Below are 26,144 nucleotides of genomic sequence, written 5' to 3' on the forward strand. Positions count from 1 at the left end.
AGTTCAGCGCAGAATACTCAGAAAGGTAAAAAAGAACCATAGAGCTAAACCAGAGCTAACCATAGCTCTGCTAAAGACTTACAGGACTCACTTGCACAGACCAATATCTATATGCACGCATCAATGTAAAACTATGGTGTTCATGGGAGGACTCCACTGCTTATAAAAAAACACTGTTGCTTGTTTAATGTTAACGCAAAAAGGCACTTGGACGCTCCACAGAAGTTTTGGCAAAATATTTTGTGAACTGATGAAACCAAATTTGAATTGTTTGGGAGTAACACACAACGTCATGTGTGGAGGAAAAATGGAACAGCTCACCAACATCAACAACTCATCCCCACCATGGTGGAGGGAGCATCATGATTTGGGGCTGTTTTGTTGCCTCAGCCTGGACAACTTGCAATCATTAATGGATGAATAAATTCAAAAGTTTTGCAGGAAAACCAGAGGCAGTCTGTCAGACAGTTGAAGCTAAAAAGAGGATGGATGCGGCAACAAGACAATGATCCAAAACACAGAAGTAAATCAACTTCAGAATGGTTTCAGAAGAACAAAATACACGTTCTGGAGTGGCCAAGTCAAAGTCCAGACTTGAACCCCATTGAGATGCTGTGGCATGACCTAAAGACAGCGAGTCATGCCAGACATCCCAGGAATCTGACTGAACTACAGCAGTTTTCTAGAGAAGAATGGGCCAAGAATAGTCCTGATCGATGTGCCGGACTGCTCTGTAGCCAGAGGAAGCGTCTGGTTGAAGTTATTGCTGCCAAAGGGCACAAAATAATTACCATTTACTCATTTTCCCCCATCTGAAAACCTATAAATTAGGGCTGTCAAAATGATCGCGTTAACGGGCGGTAATTCATTTTTTAAATTAACCATGTTAAAATATTTGACGCAGTTAACGCACATGCCCCGCTCAAACAGATTAAAATGACAGTACAGTGTAATCTCCATTTGTTACTTGTGTTTTTTTGGAGTTTTGTCGCCCTCTGCTGGTGCTTGGATGCGACCCATGAGCATTGTGTAATTATTGACATCAACAATGGCGGGCTACTAGTTTATTTTTTGATTGAATATTTTACAAATTTTATTAAAACGAATACATTAAGAGGGGTTTTAATATAAAATTTCTATAACTTGTACTAACATTTATCTTCAAGAGCTACAAGTCTTTCTATCCATGGATCACTTTTGATGTCAGCAATATGAAGCAATTATCAGAGAATCCCAAAATTTGAAAAATAAGGTCCTAGCGAAACATTTTATTCAAATTTGTAAAAAGAAAAGTCCAAATGAATATGTGTAATAAGCGCTTAGATATCTATAACCCTTGCTAAATCCTGTTTGTTTTTTTCATGGAACCTGCAGATGCATGTGTTGACTTGCATCCATCATTTTTTTCCCAAAAAGAAATGTCAAAATTCTGAATTCGTCTCAAAATCATGAAATTTTAGGTGTATCAAATGTGATACATTTGGCAATATAGGGTTAACAGAATGTTAATAATGTTAATGCCATCTTGTTGATTTATTGTTATAATAAACAAATACAGTACTTATGGACCATATGTTGAATGTATATGTCTTGTGTCTTATCTTTCCTTTCCAACAATAATTTACAGAAAAATATGGCATAATTTATAGATGGTTTGAATTGCGATTAATTACGATTGATTAATTTTTAAGCTGTAATTAACTCGATTAAATATTTTCATCGTTTGACAGCCCTACTATAAATGTTTGGGTGCTTTTAGTTAAAGCAGACACTGTTTTTTCATCTGTGGGATTTTGACAAAGATCAGATCACATTTGATGGTGATTTTATGCAGAAATGAGAGAAATTCCAAAAGGTTCAGATACTTTTTCATATCACTGAAGAGCAAAGGTGTCAAACACACAGCCCGCCAGGGGAGTCAAATCCTGCCCTCTCCCAGTCAAAATGGATTGGACGTCTAGCACTGTTGATGGCAACCGATGAGTTCACAAAGAAGTGACCAAAAAAAGGCCCGAAAACCAACAGGGAGTCACTTGGAAATGCCCAAAAATCAACAGCAAATGATCCAAATTGTAAAGGAAGTGACTCGTAGGTGTCTCTACATGACAGGGAAGTGACCTGGAGGCATCCTGAAGTGACAAGGACCCTTTGGCTTGCAATGACCATGATAGACAGCCATTAGGGCAACGTTCCCCAAACGATTCCACATCGGCCGCAATGGGTGCTTGATTTCTTTCCAACAAAACAGGATGACACCTTTGCACCAATCTGGTGTCTTACAAGTGTAATCAGTTGATTGTAGTTAGGTACAGCTTGTTTTAGCAGAAACCTCATTGGTTAAACGGTCTGCGCTCCATCAGCAAAAACAAAAACTAGGACCGACCGCAAACCCTTGAGGACCGTTTGGACATCCCTGATCTAGGGGGACTGGCTGTGAATGCTTATCTTTCAGTGACAGCCAGTGATTTCACTTATTTGGCCAAAAATAAACGGATCCGGTCCACGTGAGAACTGAGTGCCGTGAATGTGGCCCGTGAATCAAAATTAATTGGACAGCTTTAAACTTGCGGGAAGTTTGGCTTCCGCGAATGATGCTGCAGGGATGTGTTTGCGTTACCCACGAACGCTCTCCAAACGAGCGCGTTCGAGTAGCCCGGCGGGGCCCACGTGGCTCCGTACCACAGTGACTCTCCTTTCCTTTAGGCAATATGCATTTGGTGGGTGGTCACGCATGCTAGCGAACAGCCTTTAGCCGTTGCGGTAGAAAAGTCGTACCGATTGATGTACCAGGCAGCATTTTGGTTGTAGCGTGTGCGACGCGTTCTCGTCACTTCAACAGGCAGACACCGAGATCCGCCGGCCATTCTCAGGGGATCACACAAATGCAAAAAAGGACCAACATGTCCAGATGAGTCACATTGGCGAAACAGACTTCAGGAAATACTTGCAGTTGTCCCGAAGAAGCCACTTTTATACAAAAAAAACCCGCATCAGGTTTCCAGATCAGCGTGCTCCGCCATCGGTTGTGTCAAAATCGGCAAAGCCGTGACTCAGGCGCGTTTCACATGAAAGTTGTAAAGACCGACCCGTTCGGGAGCCTAACTCAGAAAACACAGTTATCTTTTTTTTTTTTTTTTACTCACGACTGTCAAAGCGTAACTGCAGCTCGCGCACGGCACCCCGGGACGCTTGTACGTGCACAAACATGAAGCACCAGAAATGTAGAAAACAGTATCAGGTTTTAAGTGGGTTAGGAAAGAGTTTTTGCCAAGTGGCAGCTCGGTGAATGTTCTGCCGGGACGCGTGTGCCCCGCCAACCCGAAACCTCTTTTGGGGCTTTTTCGGGCATGTCAGGTACTCATTTGGCTCCACATTAGTAGAGGGGAAAATGCATGCATGAGTAGACAAGGATTTCAAATTTAAAAAATCGCGTATATTCCCTTTAAAGGACATACGGTAGTCTGGCATCTGTTGTCCTTTGTCAGGAAGGGCCAAACTGAAAGGACAAAAACAGCTGGTTTCAAGAGGCCTCAGCAGCATTTTCAACCGACCTGAGACGTTTGAGGCACGACCGTCTGACTCCAAAGTCAAGTCAATGACCGAAACCAGAACGTAAGCCACACGTCAGGGGGGCTCGACTGTTGTCAACTTCCATAGAGGTAAAACTTGCGTTTTCAAACAGGGGTCTATTTTAAAAGGCTGCTCCCAGACCTTGCGGCGTCAGAGGGTCTTGGTCAACGGCGTCACTTCTGTTTTCTTTACAAAATGGAAAAAGCATCCTTCTGGTTCGTCGTGAGCAACGGACGTTTGCTACAAATACGCGCGGCTCCGATAGTCACCTGTGCACGAGATCCGGCGCCTTCAGGAGTCCCGCTTGGACCGATCACAGACTTTCCTCTTCCTCATGCGATGCCGTCCTGAAAAGTCGGAGACAGAGGCTGTTAAATGTTGGACCTGCCCGCCCTCGCTCATCTCCACACCCTCCTCGGTCAGGTTGCGTCCTTTGCTATTTCCTGATTGGCTATGGAGAATGAGCCTGGCTGTTGAGAAGTCAAGTGAATGGCGGCCTCTGTTGGCCGGACCTGGAAGAACCTCAAATTATAACATTATCAGAAAGGTGCAGCTCCCCGCTGAGTGGAGTCGTCAACCGGTTTAACAGGAAAGTCACAGAACCGCACAACAGAAGCAATTCTTCTTGTAAAAGAGGCCTTAACACAAATTATTGGCTGCCATCGACAGTGACAGACGTCAAAACTGTGGCTCGTTTGTCAAGCGCGGTCTTTGCTCTCCGAGTACCATTGACGTGAACTCAATGGCTGCCAGTGAAGGCGAAAGAACCAAACTTTTATTGACTGGATTTAGTTAAATGGTTTTACACTGAGGAGTTGTTCCTTAATATTTGAGAAGAAATATTGCGAAAAAATTGATGTGACGATTTTGTTGTTTGCGTTGAACAAGCGCTAGTGGGCTATATAGGCTAAATGCTATCCTCTACTGGCAAATATCTAAACTACAGAAGGCTGCCCTCCACTGGCTAACTCCTAACCATTAGTCCGGAATATTTGAATCGGCCCCGATACGAAAAATAAAAAATCGGACAAAGAGGATCGAAAGACACCGGCCCGTGCTTCATAGCTACCAAGTTTCAAGACGATGGCATCACGGATGACAGACGAGTAGGAATTCAAAATTAGTGTCCACAACAACAACAACAACCTAAGTGGTGACTGTAAAAAAAATTTAAAAAAACAACTCTACCTGATAAATGCATTAAAAAAATGATCAAACATTTAACTGATTTAGGGCCAGCGGACTATTTTTAGTCATTTAAAGCAACACTTGGTAACTTTTCAGTTTTGGTCGATTTTAGCGACGCCGGTGGACAAAAGCGGTAGTGTTTTGCCTTAAGGAAGACTGTGTTTCCCATGAGGACCAGAGCACACCCGCATAGTTTCGTAAAATCATGATGGTCGCCTGCAGATGAATTAAGCAACATTTCTGTTTCCAAAGGCTGTGTGAAGGATGAAAAGTAATAAGGTAATGAATCCAGTTGTGGCTTATCAATAACATATGACGGTTAGCAACCCTGTGGCCTAGCATGCCTATACCCTCCCACCCCAGAGTACGGTTGGTGGGGGGCGTCACCCCAGCAAGTGAAACCTGTGCCAATGATTTTTCTGTATACCCTGGTAGCCTAACCTTCTTTTTCCTCCTAAGACAAAACTTTTTGTCTCTTTTGTTGCTCTGCCATCTTTGCAGAATTCACACGAAAGCATTAGCATCGACTTCCGTCTTTATAATGAATGGGGAAAGGGGGAAGTGACGTATACCTTAAAGAAGTCAGTGCATTTGTAGTTTTTTTGTACATGCGCAGCAGAGGTTGCGCTAAACTTTTTCGTTGTCTGTCATTTTGACTGACAGGGTCATAAAAATCCGGTCATAATCTATTTTTACCCGTCACTTAAATTTTTAAAATGACTATATCTTGATGCAGTCACTACATGTATATACACAATAATACAATAATACTCTACAATATAAAGTAACTAACTTTAGTGCAGTCATGGACTACAGTAAGCAGGCCAGTACTGTGTTTCCATATATATATATATATCCCCCCCCCCCCCCCAAGTGGGACCTTCCATGATCCTAATACATTTAATAATAATAAAATATTATATAATTCCATTTTTTATATATATATATATATATATATATATATATATATATATATATATATATTTTAATTTATCATTATTATTACATAAAAATGCACGTTGATACGACGCACGTAAAGCCAACTTCCAATTTTTTAAAAAATCGTCAGAAAGTTGTATGGACTTACAATCCGCAAGCTTGTTGTTTCCTGTTGTCTTCCGAAATACACCTGGGTGACAGCGCGTCAAGTGTTCGTTCATAGCCGACGTGCTACCATGGTAAGCGAGCTCAGCTTAGCAAAAAGAATACACACAGTGGTGGCACCCTCCATATTTTCCTTGAAATAATTTCAGGCTCTGGCTAGTCTGGTCCGCTTTTTTGGCTTTATGCCGCTTTCACCGCGTTACCAATTCTGCCCTTCTTGGTAATTGGCGGCGTTTTCAACTGCTCGCCGCAGTGAGGAGTGAACTGTTGATTCACTTGATTCGTTGTCATCCTTCACTGCATCAGTCCCTCTTTTTTCACCTCTTTTATCAACACCATCGTCGTTTTGGGGCTTTTTGAAGAAACTTCGGACACTCAGTTGCCTTGACATTTTTCCGAGTAAGGCCAACGACGTCATGCATCAAGAGAGACAATAGCTAATTAATATGCTCACTCGCCACCCTGTGGTCTGGGGTGTGAATTGCAACCGGTCAAAATGATAGATGGACTTCAGTTTTTTCCGTCACCGTTGTAAAAAACCGGTCAACGACGGAAAATATTTGGTTAATGCGACCCCTGATGCGCAGTGTTCTTGCCACCCTCGTCAAAGTTAATCAGTGCCGGTGAAAGCGATAGACCCCCTCAAGATATAAAAGAGGTGTCATTCAACTAGTTGTCAGTTGACATATCATCACAAATGTTATATTTTTACATTTTTTATAAAGGTTGAAAAGTTACCTAGTGTTGCTTTAAACAAACTTAAATATTCACAATTTTCCAATTATTTATTAATTATTGTTCTTTGTTATATTTGTTATAATTCTAGAAAAGTACAAATGAATTGGAAATATCGTGCAGTCGATGGCAGCCAATGAGTTCAATGACTGTCCTGTAAAGGTTAAAAAAAAAAAAAAAAAAAATCAAAATTTGTGCATGAAAGCCCTACAGCAAGCGCTGCACTTGATAAAGGTTTTTGATGCGAAAACGCAGGTGAGCTATTTCATTTTGCCCAAAAAGACAAAAAAACATTCATTCACACTGTGTGAAAATGCCAAACCTAATATAATGGAGGTTCTTCTCTGCAGCCCACCCAAAGGTTCTAATTTTGAAAGGAAACAGAAAGTTTTTTTGTCCCCATTCGAAACAGACGGTTTTGCCATGCTTTGAGTTACCTGAGCGTGTGTTTTCTGTCATTTGTATTTTCACAAATAAGCAGTTTCGACAACAACCAACAGGTTTTCGCGGTCAGGCGTGCCGCGGACACCCCATAGGCACTGTTCGCGGTGAAGCCAAGGACCCGCTGTTGGCCCCGCCCCGCCCCGCCTCTCTCCGAGCGAGCCCTCTGCCCCCTCCCCTCCGCTCCCACACGCAGCAGCAGCAATGGCGAACCACGACTACGACGATCGGGACCGGGCCTACAGCAGCTTCGGCGGCAACAGAGGGTGAGTCGGGCCGCCAGCCCGAGCGTTCGCCGCCCTCCGACGACTCTGGGCGCCGCGTCCGCGCGGGTTGTTGGAGAGGCTTGCCGGCCGAGGCAGGGCCGGGCCGAGTTCGGCTAGCTCGCTGGCTATCTGGGCTAACGTGCTAGCGGGCTCGCCGCCTGACTGACGCTGCACCAAGCAGCCATGCGGCGGGCGAGCGTTCAGCCCCGAAGGTTCCGCATTGGCGGCGGTTTCGACGGCCTGCGTGGTCTCCGTCCAGACTCGCGCACCCGCATGCAGCCACGCACGCACGCACCTTCCAGTAGTTTGCGCGCACTGCACCGTCGTCATGTTAGCTTAATCCGAGTCGCGTTGACTATTTTGCTTTTGCCACTCCATTGAAATGGCTGCTTGAAGGCTGCGATGCCAACTGTACTGTGCTGCCTTGATTTACCATTTAAATTCACTCGGAGTCAGAATCAGCGGCTCTCTCTGAGTAGTTGAAATGTCAGTAATTGGATGCTAATACCAATCACGCCAAACTGTCCTGCATTTTTCTCCATTCAAGACTTCATTCTTTAGGGACAGCTATAGCAATATCATCCCAAAACACTGAAGAATGAACTCATTGGCTGCCGTTGAGGGCGATGAACCAACCAGAGTGAGCTCTTTTGACATTGAGCATCCAGTAACGTCAGCATACCCCTAGAAAACACACAGGCAATTTTCCTACTCTTGCAAAGCCGTGAATGCAAAACTGAATTTCCTAAATCAACTAATTGGCTGCCATTGACTGTGCTAGACGTCCGATCCATTTGAAGTGGGAAGGCACGCAACATATGGACGAACCAGCCAACTTTTTTGTAGCCAATGAATTTAATACACCGTTGACGTCAAGTTTTGAGATTCCTTATCATTCAGCTGAATGGTGAAAAGTCTCAAAACGTATAACCGCAGGCGCCGTATTTTTAAATTTTGTTTGAAGTGTTGCACAGACATATTCTAATATGCCCTTTTCACACATACCTGAACACCGTCCTAGTATAATGTCCGGAACTTACCCGGGACGCGGCATGTGCAAAAGCAGGCGTTAAATTCTCGGGTCACAATGAAAACCAGTAAACATACATCCCAGTTATCATCATGGCAAACTGAAAATAGCAAAACTATATTAGAAACATAACGAAATTAAATTGCTACTGGATTGTTCAGCTGAGGAAGAGACGGTCCATCGTCCCTCTTTAGAAATGTGTGGTTAGCTTTTTCGCCCATGACGACCAAAAAAGACGTCCGAGTTATAAAATCCCGTCTTGGGTCCTCTCTGCACAGAGAGCGCCGAGCTGCCAACCCGGGATAAATGAAGCCCCTTTCAGACATACAACCCTGTTTATTCCCGGGACGTCACGTGACCTTACACTGGAATTTATCGGGATATACTAGTAAGTCTGAAAGAGGCTATATAGTCAATGAGGTTTTTGGCTAGATTGTCCACAACAGCACAGTGGCCGAGTGGTTCGCACGTCTGTGGGGACATCCCACAAACATGCGTGGTAGGCTGATTGAACACTCCAAATTGTCTGTAGGTATGAGTGTGTGTGTGTGAATGGTTGTTTGTCTCATTGGATGGCAACCCACCCCGCCTACTGCCCGTGGTTAGCTGGGATAGGAACTAGCACCTCCGTGACCCTCGTGAGGATGAGCGGCATGGAAAATAGGGCTGCAACTATCAAATATTTTAGTAATCGAGTAGGGCTGTCCCAAACGACTTAATTTTCTCCCGATTAGTCAGCTGACTATTTTTACGATTAGTCGACTTTTTTTTTTTTACTAATTCAGCAATTTTTTGTTGATGCTTATCAATTCACAAAAAATTGTAGAACCCTAAAATTATTTATTAAAGTACAAATAAAAACGTAAATAACAATAATAAATCACAAATTAACAATGAGTCCAAATGCTGATAGAATTAACTAGTGCAAAAGAATGGAATGTAAACAGATTCAGAACACTGACTTCGCCTTTCCAACATCATTCAGAACAATTCTTGAAAAACACCTAGCATTAATATTACAGTATAGTACTACATATACTAGTATTATAATATGTATTCATTGCCAATCAATCAAATCACATTTTCATAAAGGGTGTCATTTTAAAGGTATTCTTAGTGTAGAATATCAATTCTCAAGTATGTGGGATTAACTCCAGAAATCGTTATTCATGTGACGAACATGACATGCTTTTGTTTTGAAATGCTCACCGGAAATATGTTTGCTAAACAGCTAACTTCAGCTTTATGCTCCGCAAAAAATCACTTTTTGTCATTGCATCTAGTGTGTAGGGGTGTCAAAATTATTGCGTTAACGGGCGGTAATTAATTTTTTAAAATTAATCACGTTAAAATATTTGACGCAATTAACGCACATGTCCTGCTCAGACAGTATTCTGCCTTTTGGTAAGTTTTACAGCAAGGCTTTTTGTGCTGTCTAACAGCGAGCTCTTGTGGTCGCTTTGCGACATGGTTTATTGTTTTCTTGCCAGTTCAATATGGCTGCGCGACGTCTCGGGCTGACGCCTACGTTGTAATGTTGTGCTTATATGATCCTTGGACAAGATTTGTCCATAAGTATGGTTGTTGTAAAGAATGTACATATTATGTTAGTAAGCGAAATGTTATATTTTTTGTTTGAGACGCTTTTTGTTTATGTTTAGTGAACCTGTATAGCGTGCTAAGCTAACGTTGTTGCTAATGCAATGCTTGTGTACTTTTTTTTGTAGTTTTACGACGGTCTAAAGAGGACAATGGTTTGAGGCCATTTCATTAATAAATCAGATGAAAATGCTGTTAACCAGCGATTTTTCATGTTTGAAGTGTCACCTTTTAACCGCAAGTTTGCTTTAACGAGACGACTGCCAATGTTTTATAGCAAGCTAAAGTAGGTTGCCTTTTTCCCCCCATTCAGCTCAGTGTAGCAGTGCTAACGTTACAGTGTTTAATATAGATGTGTTTTCTTATTTTGTATGTCTGAACTTTGATTCTACAGCGTGTTGATAAGGGAAAGGAACTGGAGTCTCATATGCCATCAGCACGCACGCACCAATGTATGCACGCACGCACGCGCAGCGATAAAAGGCAGCCGTGAAAATTACCGCCCTCATTTTGCCGTGCGATAAATGGACTCGTTGCATATCGTGACAGGCTTAGCAACTTCAATAAAACATGTCGTTAGTTAGTCAGATGGACTTACAAACTGGGTGATGGCGCTTGAGGTGTATATTCACGGCCGACGTGCAGCCAAGCTTGGCATTGAAGAGACGGGACACGAGTGTACCCTCCTTTGTATCTTTGAAATAAGTCAATGTTCTGGACACTGGTGCGCTTTTTTGGCTTTGTGCCGCTTTCCCCGCTTGCATACAGAGCGTCCGACATTCGGAACTTTCCACGCATGTATTTTTTAAACCCTTCATTAACCGTCGACGGGATGTTGTGCTCGTCGACGGATTTGCGTCATTGATGACGTCGACTATGTCGACTAGTTGGGACCAATACTTTTGGCCTTGCCTGGCATGGCCAGACTGTTCTCCCTGTATTTTTCAAACACTGAGAGAAAAGTCTGGGAACCATCCCATTAACGGCCTCTCGAGCAGGTACAAAATCAATCGACAAATCAGATTAGTTTATTTGCGTGACAGGTTCTTAACGAGCAAAATCATTCTTGCGCGTCGGAAGTCGTCTTCACAACAACACAGATGTGAACAGGAGAGCCGAGAATATGTTCCAATCCACGGTAAAATCATTTTAAATGATCAAAAACACATCGACACGAGTCATTGACAACAGTCTGTCTCGCGCTAGCCATGTCGATCGAATAAACTCCGCTCTCCTCGTATGTTTCCTTTCGCGCGCAAGTCCCTCGTCCTGCCCTCGTCGTTTTACTAATGTCACGTCTATGGGGTTATATTGCTGACACTATTCTGAGCGAGCAGTAATGGAAATTGAGCAAAAATAACCTAGATTTCGAGCACAAAAAACTATATTGAGCAAGCAGTTAAAGATTTTAAGCGAGCAATCGTAGATTTTGAGCACAGAAAATAATATTGAGCAAAAAAAAAAAAATTAGGACGGGGGAATTGAGCGGCACAGAGTAGATTTTTTTTCCGCTCAATATTATTTTCTGTGCTCAAAATCTACGATTGCTCGCTTAAAATCTTTAACTGCTCGCTCAATATAGTTTTTTGTGCTCGAAATCTAGGTTATTTTTGCTCAATTTCAATTACTGCTCGCTCAGAATAGTGTCAGCAATATAACCCCATACTAATTGGTCCACTCCGCTGTCTGTTTGCTGTGGCTTGCTCCGCCCTGGAAATTGTATCCACTTAATGGTGGCCAGACTCAATAGCTGGAACAGCGGTGACTCTGGTGTACCAGGCAACTTTTGGCCAGCACTGTATATCAGCCACCTCTGTCTTCTTCCTGTATGCACGTGATGTCAGCGCGTTGTGCCGCATTAAAAGTACTTCTCCCTCTCCTCTGGTCAGGCCCCGCGGTAGCGGCCCCCCTGGCGGGCGGCGCGGCAAGGAGCTTCCATCGGAGCCGCCCTTCACCGCCTACGTGGGCAACCTGCCCCCCAATACGGTCCAGGGCGACCTGGACGACATCTTCAAGGGCCTCAGCATACGCAGCGTCAGACTGGTGCGCGACAAAGAAACAGACAAGTTCAAAGGTGACGGCCGGGGGGTTGGGGATGGCCCGGGGAGGGCGGGACCTTCATTGACGCCACCGTCGTCCCCCGTTTAGGTTTCTGTTACGTGGAGTTTGACGATCTGGAGTCCCTGAAGGAGGCCTTGGCCTACGACGGCGCCGTGAGTCCCTTCCGTCTTCCGCCGTCTCGGCCCGCCCGCCCTCGCCGCTCACCGCCTTTTTGACCCCTCAGGATTTAGGCTCCAGGTCGCTTCGGGTGGACATCGCCGAGGGACGCAAACAGACGCGAGGGGGGACGGGCTTCGGCTTCAAAGACGACGGTCGAGGTACGCCGGATGGCCCGACCGCGCGCGCGCCCGTCGTCGCGTTCGTCGCTCGGAAAAAGCCGCTCTCGAGCGAGCGGCGGGCGCGTCCCGGTGTCCGCCGCGCGCCTACCGGCCGTCCTTAACTCTTTCATTGCCATTGACGGTGATAGACGTCCATTTGCGGGCTCTGGAAAATCAAACTCCATGAGTTTGTCGCAAGTAGATTCGTCGGAAGCGGGAGGGCAGGCGGCAAAGGAACGTCGTTCCTTCCCTCCCGCTCGGAACGGATCGAATCGGACGTCCGTCACCGTCGGCCAACGAGTTAACGGGACTGTCGTCCGCAGGCCGAGGAGGTCCCCGAGGAGGCGGTCCCCGAGGAGGACGCGACGACTTTGCAGACGGAGGTGCGAGCCGTCGGACGACCGGCGCCGCGCTTTCGCTCGTTCGCGTCTCGACGCCGGCCCGCGCGAAACGACCCGATCGCTACGTGAGGATTTTCGAGGATTGGACGTTTTCATTGAAATAGCCACTGATAACTTTTAGAGCAAAAGTGTGGATGTTTCCAAAATGACACGCCCCAAAATAATATGTACGTCGTCTATCCCGTTTCCCGTAAGTAGTAACTTTCTACCCACTGACCCCTGTCAAATGGCAAGCGTCAAGGTAGAAAAATTCAAGAGAAAAAAAGCACAGCGAACGGTAAGATGATTACTTTTCTATTAAGCTAGGTCGGGATTTTAAAATGACAGCAGAGCATATTTTGGACACAAATCCATCAAAAAAAAAAAAAAACGTGACGGTGATAAAATTCAATTCTAATGAGTCTTCCTTAGCCACTAAAACTTCACCCAAACCCAGATTTAGCTGTAGAGTTCTGCTAGCACGCTATTCTCTTTTTGCCGTGAAGTGTTGTTTATGGCAGCTCTTTTCAATTTTGTCTATGTCGTGTGTGCAAAAATACTTTAGTCATTTCAAAATGTCTTTGTGTAGTTGTTGAAATCTCAGAAAATGTTGTCTACTTTGTTTAGTATGTTTTCGTAGGTCAGATTAAAAAGTTATAGTCCAAAAATATAGAAAGGTTTCCAACAATTAAAAATGAAGGGAATGCTATGCTAATGCTTCGAGTTACATTTAGTGTGTGATAGGCATTGCCTGGGACGGCCTGACTGTTCTCCCTGTATATTTTAAACACCGGGAGAACATTCTGGGACCCGGCTCCTCATTGGCCTCTCGAGCCCGAACGAAAGTAACCGTGCAATCAGATTCGTTTATTTGCGCAGAGTGTTCTTAATAAGCAACTTCAGTCTTGAGCGTCGGAAGCAGAGGTTGCGCTAGACTTTTTTGTTGTCTGTCATTTTGACTGACAGGGTCATAAAAATCCGGTCATAATCTATTTTTACCCGTCACTTAAATTTTTCAAATGATGATAATGACATTGTGGTGACCCCTTTGTTTGGCATAATTCACCTTCCGTACTTGTGTGTCCATTTGGCCGAGCGCGTTACTGGTGCAGGTTCAAGCGCCTACACCGGCTACGACAGTCACGTGACAGGGACACTTAAGAGCCGCGCGCGGTCCCCTCACTATCCACTCGCTCTCGCTGTATGATTGGCCGAAGAGTCGAAATGCTCTCCCGTGAAATGCCTGTTTAAAAATGTTCCCGTTGTTACTGCTTGCGTTCGCTTATAAGTGCCCATTTAAAAAGGAAAAGCGATGGATGATACTACACACAGAACGTATTATTAACAAATGTAAAAGTTGTATAATCATATAGCGAAAATAAGAAACGTCACTGACAAGCGCAGGGCCCCGCGAGTGGATAGTGAGGGGAATAGGATAGTGCGCCTACAGCTAACAAGACTCTTAACTAGGGCTGCAGCTATCGAATATTTTAGTAATCGAGTAATCGACTGAAAATTCTATCGATTAATTGAGTAATCGGATAAAACATATATTTTTAGGTGAAGAGCAATTATAAATATACATGAGAAAACAAGACATTTCATCTAATCTTGAACCATTTTAGGTCAATCAATGTCTTTATTTTCGATGTATATTGTTGAAAACAGCCAACAATTGCATCTCAGATGTAACTAGAATTGAAAAAAAAGACAAATTCACTGCTTTCACTCAAAAAACCTTTAGATCTTATTAAAAAAATATACATACATATATATATATATATATATACCTAAAAATGTCGTTACGCTTGATAACACACATCACTTAAAAGTTTTTTTTCCCACGTGTTTCAATTGAATTTCTATTTGTGTCAAGCCATTTTTAAGTTCTAGTTAAGTTTTAAGTTAGTCTAAACTGTAAGTCCTGATAGCATTTTGAGTTTTTGCAGTGTTCAAAATAAATGTATGATACAGGCTGTATTGGAGCACATTAGGGACCAGTGCTACTTGGTGTTTTATCCAGCAATGACTACTAAGCTAAAATTGATAGTTAGCATTATTGAGTTTTTATTTTACACCCTTATCACTCCACAAAGCTATGTTATGTTGAAGCCAGTATGTAAGACACGTTAGCCACGCATCGAAAATGGTCATAATAAATAGAAACCTAGCCCTCCGCAGGGCTAACGTTACGTGAGCTAGTGACTCAGACAGTAACGTTAATCTTATTTATTAGCGCTTAGCGCTCTTTATTAGCGCTTAGCGCTCTACTACTTTAAGATGGCGGTTGTTTATTAACGCTGCCCAGACACGGCCGAGTCTGTCATTATGCATCTAGTTCAACATACATGTGATCTCTATGAGACTCATCAGATGATACCTGCTACCAACTTAACATCATGCGGGCTAGTTTTTAGCAACGTCGGCGTAGTTTGGAGCGACTGTCGGCTGCGGAAATGTTTTTTATATTTTTTTTATTGCTTCTTCCTCTACGCACGTGACGTCAGCGCGTTGTCCCTCATTAAAAGTAGTCCGAGCGAAACGTGATGCTTAGAGCTGTCAAAATAAACGATTACTCGAGGTGAATAAAATTACTCGGATCAATTTTTAAACTCGAGTTACTCGAGTTGCTCGAGTATTCGTTTCAGCTCTACTCTTAACATTGCATACCGCTTCAACATATTCAATAGTATTTAGTTTTCATTCATTTTAAATTAATATTCTGTCTGAACAAGCTTAATAGAGAATCCACACCATGCCATCACACATCAAGCAGATGAATATGTAACTTTTTCTCCGCAGTGACAAAAACAGCTGACAGTGGCCCCCATTAGGTAGGTAGCCTACCATATGTAGCGTATGGAAGAATGAAATTAACAGTTCACCTGCTGTGGCCTGAACGTCGTCTCACACTTTCCTCCTGGTGCGCATGGACTTGAATTGCGTGCCCGCTTGTGCAGTCCCTGTTTTTTTTACCTCTTTTATCAACACTATCGTCGTTTTGGGGCTTTTTGAAGAAACTTCGGACACTGTTGCTTTGAAATTTTTTCAGAGTAAGGCCAACGACGTCACGCATCAAGAGAGACAATAGCTAATTAATATGCTCACTCGCCACCCTGTGGTTTGGGGTGTGAATTGCAACCGGTCAAAATGACGGATGGACTTCAGTTTTTTCCGTCACCGTTTTAAAAAATCGGTCAACGACGGAAAATATTCGGTTAACGCGACCCCTCGCCGGAAGTCATCTCCACAACAACACAGATTGCGAACGTGAGAGCCGAGATTATGTTCCAATCCGCGTTAAATGGTTTCAAATGACCTAAAACACATCGATACAAGTCATTGACAACAGTCTGAACATTGTGTTCTCTCTTGCCAAGATAACAAAACAAACCTTACCATGTGATTTAAAACAAGCAAGCCTGTAGTGCAGCCCAGTGAGGGAAGTGAGGGAGAGACCCAAAACGTCACAAGTGACACAACCCAAACACTGCCACCATGCAGGCTGACGTACTATACGTATAGTAACAAAATGTCACGCGTGACACAAACCTTCGCATTTTCGTCTCATCAGACGAAAGCTGGCGTTCGTCTCCTGATTTTAGTCTCCTTAGACGTGTTTTTAGCTCATCTTCGTCATGAAAAAATTGCTTGTCGACGCAATATTTTCGTCATTGTCGTCGTTGACGGAACAACAATGTTACTATGTGACGCTAATGTCATTTTTTTCAACATAGCGCAGCACTAGAAATCGAGATCAACCCTAATCCATCCATTTTGGGTGTGATGCAACAACCAGAATTGCTGAAAAAGTGAGCATTCCCTGGAATAACAATCCAATGCTAAATAACAACATTATTGCTGTCAATTTCTATCTTTGGCACACTCACCATGTCATAGCACCTTTTAAAGATAACCTGCTAAAAACCTGATAAAAAGCTCTGTTTACATCAGGCGGCAGCTAGCTACATTCACTAACAGACTATCATTGTACTTTGATATATTTATGTAAAATAAACGCTAACAGCACGTTCTTTTTTTTTGGTTTTAACCAAGAATCGAGACTGTTTTACGTCCATATCTATAAAGAATTCGGGGATTTAAGCATTTATTCACAAGAATTTTCACTGGAAAAGCTCTGTTTACATCAGGCGATCGCTCGCTACATTCACTAACAGACTAGCATTGTACTTTGATATATTTTCATGAAATAAAAACTAACTGCACTTTTTTATTTTTTTTTTAAACCATGAATCTAAACTGTTTTACGTCCATATCGATAAAGAATTTGGGATTTAAGCATATATTCAAAAGACTTTTCAATGAAAAACGCTCTGTTTACATCAGGCGGCCGCTCGCTACATATACTCACAGACTAGCATTGTACGTGACATATTTATGTAAAATAAATGCTAATAGCAAATTTTTCGTGCTTTTAACCAAGAATCGAGACTGTTTTACGTCCAAATCTATAAAGAATTCGGGGATTTAAGCATTTATTCACAAGAATTTTCACCAGAAAAGCTCTGTTTACATCAGGCGATCGCTAGCTACATTCACTAACAGACTAGCATTGAACTTTGATATATTTACATGAAATAAACACTAACTGCACTTTTTTTTTTTTTTTTTTTTAACCATGAATCTAAACTGTTTTACGTCCATATCGATAAAGAATTCGGGGATATAAGCATTTATCTACCAAGAATTTTCAATGAAAAAATGCTCTGCTTAAATCAGGCAGCTGCTAGATACATTCACTCACAGACTAGCATTGTACTTCGACATATCTTGTAAAATAAACGCTAACAGCACGTTTTTCTTTCTTTTAACCAAGAATCGAAAACATCCATATCTATAAAGAATTCGGGGATTTAAGCATTTATTCACAAGAGTTTTCACCATAAACGCTCTTTTTACATCAGGCGGCCGCTAGCTACATTCACTAACAGACTAGCATTGTACTTCGACATATTTACGTAAAATAAACGCTAAGAGCACGTTTTTCTTGCTTTTAACCAAGAATCGAGACTGTTTTACATCCATATCTATAAAGAATTCGGGGATTTAAGCATTTAGTCACAAGAATTTTCACCAGAAAAGCTCTGTTTACATCAGGCGGCCGCTAGCTACATTCACTAACAGACTAGCATTGTACTTCGACATATTTACGTAAAATAAACGCTAAGAGCACGTTTTTCTTGCTTTTAACCAAGAATCGAGACTGTTTTACATCCATAGCTATAAAGAATTCGGGGATTTAAGCATTTATTCACAAGAATTTTCAACGAAAAATGCTCTGTCTGTGTTTCTGCTCGGTCAGCTTTGACGAAGATAGGCCCCCCAATGAAGCTTCCTTTGCCCCCCCCCCCCCCCAAGAAAAAACGGTGACGAGAAACGGTCGAAGGAAGCAAAGCCGTGAGAAACTTTTCAGACTTTCCACGTTCACATGTGTCTCCTCTACGTGCTCTGAAAGCAGAGAAAATGTTTATCCCGCCTTCCAAATTTCCACCGTTTCGTCCGCGTCCCAAAAATCCCACCGTAGCGAAGTGCCGTCGGCGCCGACGGACGCGTTCAGCCGCGTCTCCTTTTGCAGGCTTCAGGGACGACGACTTCTCGGGAGGCCGGAGTCGGGGCGGCGGCCGTATCGGTGACCGCCGAGGTGGCGGCGGCGGCGGGATGGGCCGCTTCAGAGACGGACCGCCTCGTGGAGGAACCGCCGACTTTAGGGAACCTTCTGACGGTACGTGAGCGCGGATGGGTCGCGAGGGAAGCGGTGGTCACGATTTGCCGTTTGTTTTCCAGAGGAGCGCGCTCAGCGGCCGCGTCTTCAACTGAAGCCCCGCACCGTGTCGGAGCCTCTCAACCAAGTGGCCAACCCCAATTCCGCCATCTTTGGGGGCGCCAAACCACGAGAGGAGGTGATTTCCCGGGAAAAAGCCCAAGACTGAGACTGGGGCGGGCGGGTTCGGTGGGCGGGGACGGACGGAGACGCTAACCGCGCCGTTAGCTTGACGCACTGACAGACGCCGAGTGGACGCCGCCGCCTTCTTGGTCCTCCTCTTCCTTCTTTCCTTGCATCTTCTTCATCCACCTTATTCACAATAGGAAGAGCGCCGCTCCCAATTGCGCCGTCGGAACACTTTTCAGGCGCCCCAGAAGCGGGATATAAATATGTCGGAGACGTCTTTGTTCGGTCGGGAACGTTACTGATGAAGAGTTGTCCCGAATGAGCTGTCAAAACAAAACAACAAAAGCACGCCGGCCCGGCGCCATCCCTTTTAAATGAACAAGGACAAGGCAGAGTTTGCGTGGCCGTTAACACCTCGTAAAGTGGATATTTCAGAATTGGCCAGCTTCGGTTCCGGCGCGACGTGGCTCGACATCACAAATCCGTTAACGCTTGGGCGTCCGATGCGATTTAGCCTCCCGCCAAGGAAGCTCATCCGCAGGCGGGTCGGGCGGGCCACGCCCCCTTCCCCGAGGAGCCCCGCCCTCTGTATTGGTTTTAATACAAATTCTTATTGATTCGGTCAAGGTCGTGAAAGACTAGAGAAGAAACGCGTGAACTCGTCGGCTCATCCTCCGCCGTCTCATTCAAGATGGACACCTTCGTAACTAGAATCGATCGAATTTTGAACTCGTCATTGAATCGTCGGAGCCTACAAAACATGCGATTATTTTATCTAGCGAGTTTTTCATCAACTCTAAAAGGCGAGAAAAGTGAGCAATTCTTGCCAGGGAAACTTCAACGCTATGATGTTAATAACTTAAAAAAAAATTTAATTGTAAAACACGGCTTAAACAACAATTGTGGAGGCCAAAGGTCATCACGTGTTGGGCCTAATGCGCATCGCGATTGCGGAATCCGAAGCTCGCGCATACACCGCTGGCCAAAAGTATTGGCACCCCTGCAATTCTGGTATATAAAGCTCAAGTTCTCCCAGAAAATGATTGCAAATACAAATGTTTTGGGAGTAATATCGTCATCTATTTTGCTTGCAATGAAAAAAACACAAAAGAGAATGAATTAAAAAAAAAAAAAAAAATCATCATTTTACACAAAACTCCAAAAATTGGCCGGACAAAAGTATCGGCACCCTTTGAAAAATCGGGATGCTTCCCTAATTTGTGTAATTAACAGCACCTGTTATTTACTTGTGGTACAGAACATAACAGGTGGTGGCAGTAACTAAATCACACGTGCAGCCAGTTAAAATGGATTCAAGTAGACTCAGCCTCTGTTCTGTGTCCTTGTGTGTACCACGTTGAGCATGGAGAAAAGAAAAGACCAAAGAACTGTCTGAGAACTTGTGAGGAAGCATGGGCAATCTCAAGGCTACAAGTCCATCTCCCAAGACCTGAATGTTCCTATGTCTACCGTGTACAGCAGGGGTGGGCGAACCGGTCCTCGAGGGCCGCAGTGGGTCCTGGTCTTTGTTCCAACTGACCCAGCACAGGTAGTTTAACCAATGTGGTTTCAGCAGAAATGAGAAGCACCTGACTGCAATCGACTGATTGCACTTGTAAAACAGCAGATTGGTGAAAAGGTGTCCTCTTAATGGGTTGCAACAAAAACCCGCACCCACTGCGGCCCTTTGTGGAATTAATTGCCCACCCCTGGTGTACAGTGTCATCAATAAGTGTAAAGTCCACGGCACTGTGGCTACCCTCCCTAGGTGTGGGCGGAAAAGAAAAATTGACCAGAGATTTTAACGGATGGTGGATGAAGAACCGCGACTAACATCCAAACAAGTTCAAGCTGTCCCGCAGTCCGAGGGTACGACAGTGTCAACCGTACTATCTGTTGGCGTCTGAATGAAAAGGGACTCTATGGGAGGATACCCAGGAAGACCCTACTTCTAACCCAGAGACCTAAAAAAGCCAGGCTGGAGTTTACCAAAACTTACCTGAGAAAGCTAAAAACATTTTAGAAGAATGTTCTCTGGTCAGATGAGACAAAAGTAGAGCTTTTTGGGAAAAGGCATCAACATGGAGTTTACAGGGGAAAAACAAGGCCTTCAAAGAAAAGAACATGGTCCCCACAGTCAAACGCGGCGGTGGTTCCCTCATGTTTTGGGGTTGCTTTGCTTTCTCTGGCACTGGACTGCTTGACCGTGTGTATGGCATGAAGAAGTCTGAAGTCTTTTGCGGCATAATGTAGGGCCCAGTGTGAGAAAGCTGGGTCTTCCTCAGAGGTCTTCCAGCAGGACAATGACCCAAAACACACTAGAAAAGGGTTTGAGAGAAAGGATTGGCGACTTCTAAAGTGGCCAGACCTGAATCCCATAGAACACCTGTGGAGAGATCTGAAAATGTCAGGGACCTGGAGCAGTTGGCCAAAGGAGAATGGTCTAAAATTCTAGCAGAGCATTGTAGGAAACTCATTGATGGATACCGGAAGCGGTTGTTCACACTTCACAGTCATTCTCTTTTGTGTTTTTTCATTGCAAGCAAAATCAATGAAGATATTACTACCAAAGCATTTGTAATTGCAATCATTTTCTGGGAGAAATTGAGCATTATTTGACAGAATTGCAGGGGTGCCAATACTTTTGGCCAGCAGTGTAAGTACCTTGTCTATTAGTCTGGTGTCACGCAAAATACTTCGTCTTCTACTTCCCGTATATTTGGTCACGACGTCTTCAAATGCTGTGGTCAAGAAGATCCTTACCACCATCAAGTCATAACTACTGTAATATTCAGACTATAAGGCGCTACGGTTTCCCCTCATTTTGAATCCTGCCGCTTATCGTCCTTTGATGGATAATGCAGTTATTGCAATTTTGTTTTATCACAATAGATTGGTTTATTTACATTTCAGAAACCAGAAGCCATTCATTTACGAATGTGATTGCATTTTAGTTTACATACAGTATTTAAATGTTCAGATATTAAGATTGGATTGAGGCAAAATAACATGCTTTTTATCTCAAATATATTGTTATAATCATTTGTTTCAGATTTACTGTAATTATTTTCTATATAAAAATTGGTGTTCAAAAAGTATTTTTTTTCAAACTTGAGTCTTGAAAAAGAGGGGGTCGTCTTATAATGAGGGCCGTCTTATATTAGGGCCAATACGGTAATTATGACACTATCATGGGCATTAATGATTACTTATGGCAGATGTCATTAAGGCTAGGTTCATACCGCATAGGGTGACCATATTTTGATTTCCAAAAAAGAGGACACTCATAATATATTATATTAATATAATATATTTAAAGTGTGCCCCCTTACTCTGGATGGAAAAATGAAAATAAATAAATAAATAGTGACTTAAAAAAATAAAAAAATACATACATATATATATATATATACATACATATATATATATATATATATATAAAACATAATGCAAACCCATAGAAATGTAGTCCAGTCAATACACATACACACAGTAGGCTATGTGCCAACTAAACATTTTATAAATTACTATCACGACAATTGTCCTTGACAAATTGTTATTCCCATTCAATTGATATTCTCATTCAATGTTCTGGATTGCACACAAACAAAAACCAAAATAAACTGACAAACTATTCAACCAGCATGTTTCCAAACGTAGCAGTTACAAACTACGTTTCCCATAATGCCTAGCGCAGTTGAGCTTACTGATAGCTAGCTGAGGCAAAAATCAAACTTTGCTATAAAAGTTTACAATCATCGGCAGCGCAACGATGCGACACCAAACGGGATTTTACAGTCAAAGCTCCGACAGAAGTCAACAGTTGCCATTATATACGTATTTATTGTAAAAAACTTAACTACTGGGCAGGCGTTGTGGCCAAATCGTCAACCCAGCAGATGGCGGTAATGCCTCATGATAGGGGTGAACTGCCAACAAAAGAAGAACTACTCCTTCCCTCCCTACTACTAGGAGCCATGTCATCGCAGGCAGGTGCTGCCACCCAGTGGCCGGAGGGATTCTCTTCAAATTGGTCTCGTGAAAAATCATAAAAACCGGACATTTTTATGTATTTATAAAACCCGCCTGGACGACGAGGATACGACGTGAAAGTAGGACTTGTCCGGCCAAAAGAGGACGTTTGGTCACCCTAATACCGCAGGTGTTAATGCACGAATCCGATTTTTTGTCATGTCTGTTTTTTTGCCGTGCCCGTTCAGACTGCCTTTGTCCATTGAGACCGTTCAAGTGTTACGCGTGCGCACTAATTCAGAGTTCGACACGTGTTGAGGAAACAGACCAGCATGCGCAGAAGCATCAAAACAAATGATTACAAATGCTGGCTGTCATTCCAGGGTGATCATATTTTGATTTCCCAAAAGAGGACACAAATAAGACTTTGATAATCCCCGTTTAGTCTTATATTCAAAGTGTATGTGGATTGATAGAACGCATGCACGCGCGTGCAAGGCGCACACATAATCCCTATGTGTGTGTGCGTCAGTTTGCCTCGACTCGGCCATGTAGGCAATACTGAAATATTGCTTATTTGGCGCACATAGAGAAAACCGAGCATAATCAGGTTTATCCTTTCATTTTTTATGACTTTGGTCAAGCCTGCCTCCTGTGTAGAAGCAGAGTTTAAGCGAGGTGCTACCGCTAATGCACAGCTATCGCTGCCTTCCTACCTGCCGCTCTTGCTCTATGCTGTCATGATTGCTGCATGAATTCCGATTTGGGAGACTTGACAGTTCAGACCGCCGCGACATTTTGGAAAAATGTGACCCAGATCGGATTTAAACCACATACAAAAGTGACCCAGATTGGATTTGAAATGGTCCACTTCTATGCGACTTGTCCTGTTCAGACTTGATGTCTCAAGTTGGAAAAACACGAAAAAATTGGATTCGTGCATTAAGACCTGCAGTGTGAACCTAGCCTATGTGTCATCCGGCAAGTTATGGTAATGGTAAATGGTGTTATACTTACTGTATATAGCGCTTTTCCACCTTTCAAGGCGCTCAAAGATGTCACCAACTCGGGGGTCGGCAACCCGTGTTTGGAGAAGTTGTTTTGATGCTTCTGCGCAGACTTCAAAAACAAAACAGAGATAAGAAAATCAAAGACATGACCGGATAAGGGGCTTGTAATACACGTTCCATTTTGTTTTTCGAAACCTCAATATAAGGGCTGTCAAACGATTTAAAATTTTTAATGGAGTTAATTACAGCTTAAAAATTAATTAATCGTAGTTAATCGCAATTCAAACCATCTCTAAAATATGCCGTATTTTTCTGTAAATTATTGTTGGAATGAAAAGATAAGACACAAGACGGACATATACATTCAACATACGGTACATAAGTACTGTATTTGTTTATTATAACAATAAATCAACAAGATGGCATTAACATTATTAACATTCTCTTAAAGCGATCCATGGATAGAAAAACTTGTTGTTCTTAAAAGATAAATGTTAGTACAAGTTATAGAAATGTTATATTAAAACCCCTCTTATTGTTTTCATTTTATTAAAATTTGTAAAAATTTTCAATCAAAAAATAAACTAGTAGCTCTCCATTGTTGATGTCATTACACCATGCTCACTCCCCAAACCCATAAAATCATTTGGACCCAAGCGCCAGCAGAGGGCGACAAACAACAAAAAACAAGTAACAAGCGGACATTAAACTGCTGTCATTTTAATCTGAGCGGGGCGTGTGTGTTAATTGCGTTAAATATTTTAATGTGATTAATTTAAAAAATTAATTACCGCCCGTTAACGCGATAATTTTGACGGCCCTACTCAATATATATAAACATAATAAAAATAAAAACGATGTCAAAAATGGGATTTCTTTATTGCATTTCTATAATTTCGTAAAAGCAATGAAACAATTCATTAATATTGTAATGAAGTTAAACTTGAGGTAACATCATACAACAGAGTCAAGTGGTGCATTGGATGGACTGCAGGGAAAATAAACATGAAATCATGAAAGGCTCATGATGTATTTTTGGCCGACTTGGTCATTTTGATTAGTGCTGCAACGATTAATCGATTAACTTGAGTATTCCATTAGAGTAAAAGTATTTGAATTAAATTTTGCTGCTTTGAGTATTCGTTTGATTAAAGTAGCGTTGTAATGGTTTCTTTTGAAAGTGTTTGCATTTAGCTTTATTGATTTGGGTGGATACACTGCTCTCTAGTCTGCCTCATTTCACATGGCTGAGTCCAGCTGCTCCCTGTTAAGACCAACGTAAGCTAAGTTTTTGTTTGCGCTCGTTTTTGTTTTTTTTTAATACGTTCGTATTTTAGTTCAGGAATCTTTTTTTCTAATCGAATACTCGAGTTAATCGATAAATCGTTGCAGCACTATAGTCTTATGGCGCCACTTTCAAATGTGTTACCAAAATACCATAACGAGCAATTCATGAAACAACTGGAACAGGAACTGAAGAAATAATTAGCACAGAACATACATTTTGATCGCTATTTACATCAATAGCGCTGCAATGCATACTAAGAGGCATGTTGGACAACAACAGTGTTGGCAGCAGAGGTTAACTGTCTCCCCTAAGGGAGCAGTGGTGGCCAGATGGAGCTTCCAGAAGCAATGAAGCTTTGCAGCCAATTGGTTCACAGATTCATGGTGGTTCATTTGGCCTTATGACAGTCTTATGATGCCTCTGTCAAAGTGTTATCGGTTAATATCTTTTGGTTTAAATATCCCATAATACAGTGAAGACGGCTGTCTTATAGTCTGGCGCGGCTTATCTATGAACAAATTCAGTTTTGGGTGGCGGCTTATAGTCAGGCGCGCCTCATTGTCCGAAAATGACGGTAGCTGCTTTTTGATCAATGTCAAAGCATCTGCTATTTACTCAGTGGCTAACTCGCTTCAAAGGGATTGGACGGCTACCAGTGATAAACTAAAGGGTGCAGAGGAAAAAACTTTTAACGTTGACCGCAATAGACGTCCAATCCTTTTGAAGTGACTCCCTCAAACTTCAAATCGATTGGACGGTTCACAGCACAAGGATGATTGGACGTTTAAAATGGTTTGGGCGGATGGCCGTCAAGTATTGAGCGAGGACGGTCCGCGCCGCGCCAATGTTTGTTTTTTTTCTTGCCGAGGTTGTTGTTGATGTGCCCGTGTCTTCCATTGCAGCAGTGACACGTTTGCGGCGGGCGGGCGAGAGAGAGAGAGAGCGAGCGAGCGGACACCGGGAGAGCGGGAAAAGGTTTCGTTGCGTCAGTGTGGACCACCAGAAGAAAGTCCAAATTGTTGCCCGTCGCAAGCGGCGCCACCTAACGTGATCTGCTTTTGACTTCCTTTGCCCCAACTTTTCGCTTTCTGCTCCTGGTCCACACCCGGGCGGTCCGGTCCGGTCCCGAACCGAACCGGACCGTTTTGTCTCTCCGTGTTCTTGTGGACCGGCTCGGCGAGCTCTCATTGTTCAGGTTTTTGTCTCGTGTGTTCAGGATGTTGGCAGACACTTTCTTACTGTACAAAAGAAATAAAACGGCTCTTTTAAATG

At 43.0% G+C, this 26,144-nt stretch overlaps 2 protein-coding genes across 5 annotated transcripts in view; one reads left to right on the forward strand and one right to left on the reverse strand.

Annotated features, from left to right (window-relative positions):
• ano7 (anoctamin 7) overlaps window positions 1–7,095 on the reverse strand; it is a 41,749-nt gene extending 34,654 nt beyond the window's left edge. Inside the window, exons 1-2 of the mRNA XM_057839985.1 lie at window positions 7,035–7,095; window positions 3,840–3,917 (exon numbers count right to left, since the gene is read on the reverse strand). The gene's annotated coding sequence lies outside the window, so the exon portion shown is untranslated. The remainder of the gene's footprint in view (window positions 1–3,839; window positions 3,918–7,034) is intronic.
• Window positions 7,096–7,148: 53 nt separating this feature from the next.
• On the forward strand, window positions 7,149–26,142 carry eif4h (eukaryotic translation initiation factor 4h). 4 transcript variants are annotated; one of them, XR_009063556.1, is made up of 8 exons: window positions 7,149–7,304; window positions 11,823–12,007; window positions 12,082–12,146; window positions 12,218–12,311; window positions 12,635–12,777; window positions 18,288–18,434; window positions 18,497–18,612; window positions 25,775–26,142. XR_009063556.1 is itself a non-coding variant. In XM_057839995.1 (8 exons), exons 1-8 carry the CDS (start codon window positions 7,243–7,245, stop codon window positions 25,778–25,780), a joined length of 735 nt encoding a protein of 244 aa, XP_057695978.1. In that variant the 5' UTR covers window positions 7,149–7,242; the 3' UTR covers window positions 25,781–26,142. The 4 variants fall into 4 exon arrangements, 3 of the variants coding, with proteins under 3 accessions (XP_057695978.1, XP_057695979.1, XP_057695977.1); XM_057839995.1 differs by having other exon boundaries at window positions 12,635–12,694; XM_057839996.1 differs by lacking the exon at window positions 12,635–12,777.
• Window positions 26,143–26,144: the final 2 nt, after the last annotated feature.

The sequence above is a fragment of the Corythoichthys intestinalis genome, chromosome 6, assembly GCF_030265065.1.
Source record: "Corythoichthys intestinalis isolate RoL2023-P3 chromosome 6, ASM3026506v1, whole genome shotgun sequence".
In the NCBI taxonomy this organism is placed as follows: Eukaryota; Metazoa; Chordata; class Actinopteri; order Syngnathiformes; family Syngnathidae; genus Corythoichthys; species Corythoichthys intestinalis.

Bases quoted from the DNA above. Each gene is read 5' to 3' on its own strand.
- eif4h (XM_057839994.1), top strand. From the start codon at position 7,243: ATGGCGAACCACGACTACGACGATCGGGACCGGGCCTACAGCAGCTTC. The intron at 12,147-12,217 runs GTGAGTCCCTTC...TTGACCCCTCAG, and splicing joins CCTTGGCCTACGACGGCGCC to GATTTAGGCTCCAGGTCGCT. The intron at 18,435-18,496 runs GTACGTGAGCGC...TTTGTTTTCCAG, and splicing joins CTTTAGGGAACCTTCTGACG to AGGAGCGCGCTCAGCGGCCG.